General features: G+C 38.8%; 1 protein-coding gene across 2 annotated transcripts; it reads left to right on the forward strand.

Annotated features, from left to right (window-relative positions):
• Positions 1-7,922: 7,922 nt before the first annotated feature.
• LOC148700168 (uncharacterized) lies at positions 7,923-9,309 on the forward strand. Of its 2 annotated transcripts, none has more exons than XM_089929523.1 (6): positions 7,923-8,066; positions 8,145-8,351; positions 8,451-8,543; positions 8,630-8,731; positions 8,817-9,134; positions 9,244-9,309. In XM_089929523.1, the coding sequence occupies exons 1-5, from the start codon at positions 8,025-8,027 to the stop codon at positions 9,069-9,071; spliced, it is 699 nt and encodes a 232-aa protein (XP_089785649.1). In that variant the 5' UTR covers positions 7,923-8,024; the 3' UTR covers positions 9,072-9,134; positions 9,244-9,309. The 2 variants fall into 2 exon arrangements, with proteins under 2 accessions (XP_089785649.1, XP_089785650.1); XM_089929524.1 differs by having other exon boundaries at positions 7,925-8,066; positions 8,145-8,348.
• Positions 9,310-9,739: the final 430 nt, after the last annotated feature.

The following is a 9,739-nucleotide window of genomic DNA, read 5'->3' on the forward strand; positions in this document are numbered from 1 at the left end:
AGATCTACAGATATAAAGCTGGGCTTGAGCAATTCACGAGAAGTCATCAATGCCATTCAAGTAGAAGATGGGAGCTGTTGATGACACTTGGGCCAAATCTACCATAAATGAAGAAGTCTTGCTGAATTTTATACATGGGCAGATTCATTTGAACCTGGACTTCATTAATTCGAGCTCAACATGGTGTTTTTATCTTCATTTAATGGGCTGCACGTATTTATGAAGACTTTTCATCATTTAAAACTTTTCATTAATTGCTTCGTCTTTCCCATGCTTGGAGGGGTGTTCCAAGGTAGTTAATTAGTTGCTTTGTGTTTCCCATGCTTGGAGGGATGTTCCAAGATAGTTAATTACTGCTTTATGTTTCCCATACTTGGAGGGGTGTTCCAAGGTAATTAATTAATGCTTTGTGTTTTTCATGCTTGGAGGGTTGTTCCAAGGCTAGTATTTATATTTGAGGTCATGTAGAGAATGAAAACAATGAGTTTGTTCTGAATTTCAGATTTGAGAGAAGCTTTCTCTTATGTTCTTCATTGAACTGCCTAAACTTATCAAGAATTAATCAACCTTGTGGCGATTCAGCACTTTGGGTTCTTGTTTCATCATATTCAAGGGTTCTAGTGGATCATCCAAATCTAGTTTTAGCTTTCTTGGGGTTAGAATACCATCTTGTTCGTGGGTTCTAAGGATCTAATCCTTGTGGGTTCGTATCATTTGGTATCAGAGCTTCGGCCCTAAAATCAGGTTACTATCCTTTATTTTCATCTGTTCATCATACTCTTTTATCTATTTTCTTCTTAAACATCAAGTGAGTTAATTCATCTTGTTTCTATCTTTATCCATCAGCACCAATTTCTGTTTTCTCATTTGAATTCCTAAGCATCTGGCAAAAAAAATATATATATATATTATCCAGATTCAAAAAAAAAGAAAAAAAAGAAAGGAATTTGCCATTATAATTGCAGGCACAAGTGATATTGAATTTGATTGTTCCTTTGGGGATCGATTGCTTCCTGATTAAAGTTCTTGATTTTGTCCCTTAAAGTTAAGTGTTGAATTGAATTCTGCAAGGTTGAGTAAATCTTTATTTGAGTTGATCAGTTCCTTAAAGAGCTACAAGAGAAAGCTAAGAGTAGAGAGATATCTTTTGAGGCTAACTACGTGAGAGTATGTGTAAGGTTTATTTTCTCTAACATTTTCTTGCAGCTTTAACAATGTCTCATGGGGATGAAGCCACATCTAACCAGGGAGATACACAAAATATGGCATTGATGATAAATGCCATGCAACAACAGTTTGAACATTTACATGTGGTTTTCGGTGAATTCAGGGATAGGATGGATAGGCAAGACATGGTGATTGCAAATTTACAAAGAGGGCAGCCTAAAAAAAATCATAATCCTAGAAGACCTGCAAGGCAAGAACATGTACTTGTGGATGAACTTGATGATGAATATGAAGCAGGAAGTGGGAATGAGGAGGATTATGAGTCTGATTGTGAAATGGGTAGCAATCGGCCTAGAGGAGCTAGGCATGGAAGGGGTTATAGAAGAAATGGCCCTAAGGGCAGAGATGAGGTAGACAGGAACCTTGGGAGCATCAAAATGAAGATACCTTCTTTCCAAGGTAGAAATGACCCTGAAGCTTATTTGGAGTGGGAGAAAAAGATGGAATTGATTTTTGATTGTCATAACTACTCAGAAGAAAAGGAGGAGGAATTATGCAATCATATGGTGGGATCAATTGGTGTCAAATCGAGGAGGAATCATGAGAGACCTGTAGAAACTTGGAGGGAAATAAAGGCCCTAATGAGGTAAAGGTTTATACCTAGTCATTATTACAGGGACCTTTATCAAAAATTACAGAGCTTTACACAAGGTTCAAAAAGTGTAGAGGATTATCATAAAGAAATGGAGGTTGCTATGATAAGGGCTAATGTCGAAGAAGAAGAGAAGCTACGATGGCTCGGTTTCTGGCTGGGTTAAACAGAGATATAGCCAATGTAGTGGAACTTCAGCACTATGTGGAGTTAGAGGATATGGTGCATATGGCAATGAAGGTGGAAAGGCAGTTAAAACGCAAGGGGGCAGCAAAATATACTTCGGGTTCTAGTTCATCTTGGAAGTCGAATTGGAAGAAGGATAACAAAGTTATTCCTACGGAAACACTCAAGGGTACAAATGATGCTTCCACCAAAAGCAAAGGTAAATCTGACTCCCAACCCTCTAGAAATCGAGATATAAAATGTTTCAAGTGCTTGGGAACAGGACATATTGCTTCACAATGTCCAAACAAAAGGACCATGCACATGTATGACAATGGGGACGTGCTGACCGGCAGTGAGAGTGATGAATTAATGCCTTCACTTGAGGATGTTAGTGATGATGGGGTTGAATATCCAGTGGAGGGAGAGTCACTTGTGGCCAGACGTGCCTTGAATTCCCAAGTTAAAGGAGATGACATGGAGCAGCAAAGGGAGAACATCTTCTATACTCGTTGTCATATAAACAATAAGGTATGCAGTATGATTATAGATGGGGGAAGTTGCACAAATGTTGCAAGCACTACATTAGTTGAGAAATTACACTTGTCTACTATTAAACACCCTAGACCTTACAAGTTGCAGTGGTTGAATGAATGTGGGAAAGTTAAGGTTAACAAGCAAGTTTTGATTTCTTTTTCAATTGGTAGATATTTACACTACAACAAATGGGAGTGCTGGGGACTGTGTTTTCCCGACGCTAGGGAAAGCGTCGGGAAAGATTGGCCCAGCCCAACCTTTGCCGACGCTTTTAGTAAGCGTCGGTAAATCCAAAGAAACGACGACGCGTTGATGCGTCGGTCAAATATTTAGAATCTACTACGCTTAAACGCGTCGTTAGGAAACATTAAACCCCCCACCCGGCCCTGTCTCCTCCATTTTCTATCGGTCGAGTCAGTCGATGCCCTAGCTCCATCGCCGACTTCTCAGCTCCGTCGCGATCCGTGGCTTCCCCGCTGCCGTCTTCCTCCTCCTTCTCTGAGGTAAGCCTCCTCCTTCTCCTCCTCCTCCTCCTCCTCCTTCTCGTCCTCCTCCTCTTCTTTGTTTTCAGGGCTTGCAAACTGATCTCACCTCCATCCGTAGCCTCGATCGGCGATCGAAAATTCCGCTTCTCCGCCGCCGTCGACCTCGCCGTCGTCTGAGGTAAGCCTCCTCCTCCTTCTCTTCCTCCTCCTCCTCCTCCTCCTGTTTGTTTTCTTCTTGTCTTTAACGCTCGCCCGGCCCCCTCTCCTCATCCTCTCTCGGTCGAAGCCCTAGCTGCGCGCCGACATCAAACCTCCATCCCGAGCCCTAGCTACTCGGCGGTCGTCTGAGGTAAGTGATCCTCATACTCTCTTTTAATATTTATTAATTGTCACAGTAGTTTGTCTTGCTGAAGTTGCATTTGAGAATGATATAGTTTTAGCCTTGTTTCTCTTAGCTTTGAACCAAGGTAACAGCTCAGAGAATTCTGCTGATCATACTATAGGATTATTTTCTGAATGGACTAACAAGCAGGGAAGTGATGCAGATTTGATTTCTTCGAACCTCAGTGTCTTCTCTTCCGTCTAGTACAGGAAGTCATTTCAGGATCCGTGGTATGACCCTCACGCTGAAGTAAAATTTACTTTTATCAATAAATTAAAGCCATACTTTCCTGCTGATGTTTTGTTCTGTAGACATTTATTTGACAAAGTTTAAGGTAAAAGTTAGCTTATATTGTTCTGTTTTGATCATGATTAGCTTGCGGTTTGTTTTACTTGCTCTCTTGGCTGTGCTTTATTATTGTTTAACTTATATTTTAATAGTGGAGAAAAAGTTAAAGATGAGATGAGAGTGTATTTGAGAGGGAGATGCAGATACAAATCCCCTCTTCTTTTATTTTTTTAATAGTAAGTGTGGTGGTATGTGGACAAAAGTTATGATTCCTAGCTGTGGCCATTGTGAAACTCCATCCTATGTACCTTCTCCGTCTCATAGTGCCCACTGCTGTGGCTGTGCTTTTACTAGTTATGATTATCTCCCCCCACCAGATATTGCTGTGGCCTTTTTTGCTTGTTTTCTTTGCTAGTAGACATATAGCTGCTATCATGTCTTGTAGATTCCTTATATGCATGTTAAAGGTCATGTTGGTAGATTTTGCACTCATTCCTTGCTTTGTTCTATATATTTATGCTCCCCAGAAACTTATTGGATGCATCATCTTTAAAAATTGTTGTGTGATTAACATACTTTTATTTTAGCAATTAGAGCATTGTTTTAACTGAAGCAGAAATCCAATATCTCAAATATGCATTCTTGCTAACTGCAAGAAGTTAGGAAGAAATTTGTATTCTATGATTAACAGTTTTGTGTGTTACCCAATGTTGAATGATGTCTAATTTTCATGTGAAGACCTATGCGTGGTCAGTAATGTAATTGCTTTTTCATTTTTACCCATTATTTGGATTTATTAGTAGAATGTCGTTAGAATTTTAGCTGCAAGTAATAGGATTCAATGTTATTATGTTGGCCTTTTGTTCTTTGTTACTTGATTTTCGGCTACAGTGCTATATATACAGCATGTTTGAAGTCGCCCTAAACAACAGTTGCCAGCCCCATCTTGCTACCTTACTAGTGCAAAAGGCCAACAAGCTGCAGACCTGATCTGTGCATAGGTCACAGCTATCCAATGGCCACAGCGGCCACAGCTAGGAATCATAACTTTTGAGGGAGTTGCCCCCTCCCTCATAGTGCCCACTGCTTTTGATCCCTCTCCGTCTTGAAGCCGCATCCACCTAAATTCCCACTTGTAGAGATATCTATTTTGGCGAGATGTCTGTTTGACAAAGGAGGCTTCAGCTTTTGTCATGAATCTTTGCTGTTGTGTTTTTATTCCGAATTTTCAGATTTCGTAACTTTTTTGCTTATATTGTTGATGGAGTTCTTTATTATGTGTGACTGCAAGTACAGGCAACCTAACAAATGACAAGGAGAGCTCTTTCCTACATCAAATGCTTCTTTTATAAGAATATTAAAAGTAATGTACTTTTAATATTTAACTAATATTGATTATTTTTTGTGCATACTAGATTACAATATGCCGCGAGGAAGACGTTTCAGAAATATTGAGTTTCAGCACACATCCGTGGGATCTACTTCTGATCGTTCCCAGCAACCCGATGAGCCCCATACTCAGTCCGGGTCCCAGTCGGAGCATGCTCCACCTGCAGATCGTCCAGACACGGATGATGTGGACGTCCTGGGTAATTTGATTTACAATCCTTTGCCTTTAAATCATTTGCCTTTAAAAAAGTACATTACATATGGCATATTTGATGATTTTGGATATTGGAAGTATTTTGAAAAATATATTCCTCGGTCATTTCAATGTTGTCCTGATAAGGGCATAAACAGATTAGATTTTACCTAAATTAAATGATTTAGCAATCGTATCAACTTGGGATAGTATCATAAGAGAACCAACTATGCATTAATGTCTGCTTATTGAAGACCAACTTTTTTCTTTGTTTGCACTGAAGATTGATGCCAGTTGATAGGGCAAGTCGATCCACATATTTCAAGATCAATCTTGAAATGTATTTCAGAAAAGATTTTCTGGGACCAATATGAAGAAGACATGAGTTTTATTTTCTGATGCTTTCCATTTGTCATGCCCACCCTAAATGGTTGTAGATAAAGTTTGATAGTTATGATTATGATTCTCTCCATATGTTTGGCTACGTATTAACTATCCCAACGAGTCATGATGAATGTACCCATGTCGAGAAATGTCACTTAAACCAGGTAAGAACTGTTTTTGTATTTAAGAGCAGACAATAACAAATCTCACGTTTTAGATCCTTTTAACTAAAATGTTTTTAGCTAATGGAAGAACAACTAGGAGTGAGACATGTTTCCTGCGCTTTGGATTTATGCATTTTTCATGTAAAGCTGCTCTGCTATGGGCAGCTTAAATGGATCATATGTGGTGAGCTCTGATGAATTCCAAATTTAGAGGGTGGAAGTTAGTAGAAGCAGGATTAAATATGAATCAGAGGGGTTTCATTATGAAGCAATACAGGGATAAGGAAGCAGGAACAAGCTCAGAATTGAGGGGTGGATTCAGCAACACAAGTTAATGATCTTGTTCTTATATTTACTTGATAATTTGAGAGAGGGAGAGAGGGGCACTGATTTAAGGGGAGGTTGCAGGATTTATAGAAAAGATCAAATTTAGCTGGAATGGGCATGACATATAACCTAGCGGCTGCTTTGGCAAGACTGTGAACAATTGTTGTCGAACAAAAGCATCAGGATGTATATAATAACTTATTTGTCGGCAATTACTATGGACATAGAAGGATGAGGTTGCACATAACTTTAGCGGAGAGCATTGCCTTGTCATTGAACTGTCGGTTCCCAAATTGTCAAAAAATTAGGCTCTACATGTCTAAAGGGCGGGCATCCCTTGGATGCATGATAAATCTCCAAACATGCTGGACTGAAAATTCTTTTATTCATGTTTACATGAGGAGAAATATATATTCCATGAAACTCTGGTGCTGTATATCTTTAAGCCTTTGTAGCTTTTACACTGATCAAATTATATTGTTCGTCAAATTCTATTGGAAACTATCACTCAATTAACTTGTTATTGCTCATTGGATTCATTTTTAAAACCATCTTCATGTGTCATTTATCAGTACCCAGATGACGTATGAAACATAGTTGATAACGATAGTAATATGTGAGTTCATGGTATATAGAAGAACTCATGAATGTAGAACTTGTGATCATCGGATGTGGGTGGCTGTGATGTCGTCAAGGCCCCAATGTCATGATTGTTGGATTGTGTGAGTGTTCGAAAATTATGGGTGTGCAGTACTAGTTCAGTATTCCAATGTGGTTTCGTTCTGGTTCATGGAACCTTTTGGGAACAGTAGAATGGATAGCAATAATGTGTCCCCTTTCCCGTTACAGTTTCATAAAGATGCATATTGCCTCCTGGCTTCAGAGACTCTCTATCTTCTCAGCTTAAAGAACCAGAGCTTCGCCAGTGGTCAATGTGCTCCTGATCTTCTGCTCGCAGCCCGCAACTGTGCTTTGCCAGTATTTTTGCAAGGCCATCATATGGCATATTTGATGCGAAGAATAGAGTGGCAGCGTCGTTAAAATGCGTTCATAAGACTAATAATTAAATGGCACACACAAGCTTGAGGACATCTACTCTGTCATAAATTACATGCTTGCATGTCTCCATTTATATTGATTCATGTGCCCCACATTGTGTATGCTTTTGCATTTTATATATCACTGTGTGTGTATAGATGCTTTTGCATCATATAGATATATATTTCCATTGATATTTGAAATTTGCATTGTTTGGTGTGTGATAACTTTCTATCATTAGACTACATACGGTTCAAAGCAAGTTCTCTCTCTCTACCGAAAAGAGAGAGAGAGAGAGAGAGAGAGAGAGAGAGAGAGAGAGAGAGAGAGCAAGTTTTCTCTATTTGTTGCACACTGTTCAGTTAATGGTGCTGAGAAGATGGTACTTGAATTACAAAACTTTACCAGGGAACAAACACTGTTCTCATCTTTTCTGCATTCTGGCATTGAGCTGTTTCTTTATGTTCTTGTCATGAACTTGATTGATAATAATTATATGTTAATTTGCAGTTAACGCCTTAATGTCAACCCTCATCCTCTCGTGTTTATCATCTCTTTTGCTTTAAATCATTTGCTTTTAATGGCTAGATGTTCATTCCAGTTCTAACTATTTTAAATCATTTACCTTTAATGGACTTGTTATTTTATAGATGGACTGGGGAGAGTGAGGCGAATACGAGGGCCCACTCGAGCACGGGACGTATGGAGCCTACCTGAGGATGAGAAGATTGTCGTCCATTGCAACGAGCTGGGGCAGCCCATTAAGAATGCTGCAAGCATTTTATCAACTTTTTTAGGATCGGTTGCGCGGAAGGGACAATTGTGTCCACTCAACTATACGAAATGGAACGAAATGCTTCCTTCGTATAAGGTTGAGCTTCTTAGAGTTGTTGAGGTAAAGAATTGAATTTGCTTACTATCTTCAATTATTTTTTGATTTAACATTGATATAACATTTTTGACTTTGATGTAGACAAAATTTGTCCTTCCTGCAAATAGCCATGATTGGGTGCTGAAGTCCGTCAACCGCAAATGGAAAGAATATAAGGCGAAGCTAAAGGCGGATTGGAAGCATGAGGGCATGACTGAAGAGGAGGTGGCCCGTGTTTGTCCTCCAGATGTAATCTCTCATCAGTGGAGGGAGCTTGTCCACTACTGGTTTTCCGAGAGAGCTCAGGTTGTGTATATTTTTTCAATACCTTAGATTGTATTTACTATTATTATAGATTAGAAATTTATACATTTTATGCATTACATTGTTTATTGTTTTTCGGGGAAGACATATTCCAATATTGGTAGAGCTGCTCGAGCATCACAGACTGTTCCTCACACTTCAGGCTCCATGAGTTATGCGAGGCGTAGAGCTGAATTCGTAAGCTTTCTTGAAATAATTTAAATTTATTTTAAATTATTCTATCATATAGCATGAATACTCTTGAAATATACTTTTTGTTGTAGATGGATGATAATGGGAGGGAGCCTGGTAGGGTGGAGTTTTATAGGATGACTCACACCCACCGAGATGGCAGCTTTGTCCGGGAGGAGTTAAGAGATATAGTTGTATGTATTCATCTTTGGCTTGTGCTGTATTTTTTTTGGTTTTATTATTGGCATACATTAATTTGAATTTTTTTGAGAGATATAGGATAGGGCAACAAATCTTATTTCGGAGCGCGTCGGGGGGTCATCATCATCCGACGCGACCCATAATATTGAAGCTGAAGTGCTCGCTGAATTGATGGGCCCAGAGCGTTATGGTCGAGTGAGGGGTTACGGCGTTGGAGTTACCCCCACTCAGTTGTCTTCAGTGGGCACATATACAAGAAATGCCAGAGAATCTAGTAACACTGCAGAAGTTCGTCGGCTTCAAGCAACTATTGATGAGTTGAAGCAAAACTAACCAAATTTGCAGTCTCAGCTTACGAATATTTCTTCCATGTTACAACGGTTTCTCCCTTCTCAGGTAAATAATTATATATATTTTAATATTTTACATATTATCAATTATGATATATGAGTTAATGTATCACATTATTCTTAACTTCTAAAGTTTTTTTTTATTTTTTTTGTAGATTCCTGATACTTCAAACGCTAGTAGAGATGATGATGGAGCTGAATTCCGTCCCTGATGCATTCTAGATTATCTTTTATGAGTTTGATATGTATATGTTTCTGCTTTTTCAGAGTACATTGTAATTTGCTTTTTCAGAGTACATTGTAATTTGTATGGCAGCTTTTTTGATATATGAGTCAAAAACATGGAGTTTTAATCAGATATATCAATATTCATATTTTGAATGATCTGAGTATTTGTGTCAATGTATCAATGTAATACAGGTTCATATTGTTATAATATATATTTTGTAATTTGTATTTTATAATACTGATTATCGTTTTATTTTTTTTAAAAAGACAATTCCCGACGCTTTTAAGCGTCGGTAAAAAAGACCGGCCATTGAGCAATTTCCGACGCTTAAAAGCGTCGGTAAGAAAGGTCGTGGCAGCAGCGGCAATTGAGCAATTTCCGACGCTTAGAAGCGTCGGGGAAAGGTTAATGCCGACGACGCT

This window comes from Phoenix dactylifera, chromosome 3 (assembly GCF_051530095.1).
Source record: "Phoenix dactylifera cultivar Ajwa chromosome 3, Ajwa_hap1_PhDact_Kaust_v1.1, whole genome shotgun sequence".
NCBI classification, from domain to species: domain Eukaryota; kingdom Viridiplantae; phylum Streptophyta; class Magnoliopsida; order Arecales; family Arecaceae; genus Phoenix; species Phoenix dactylifera.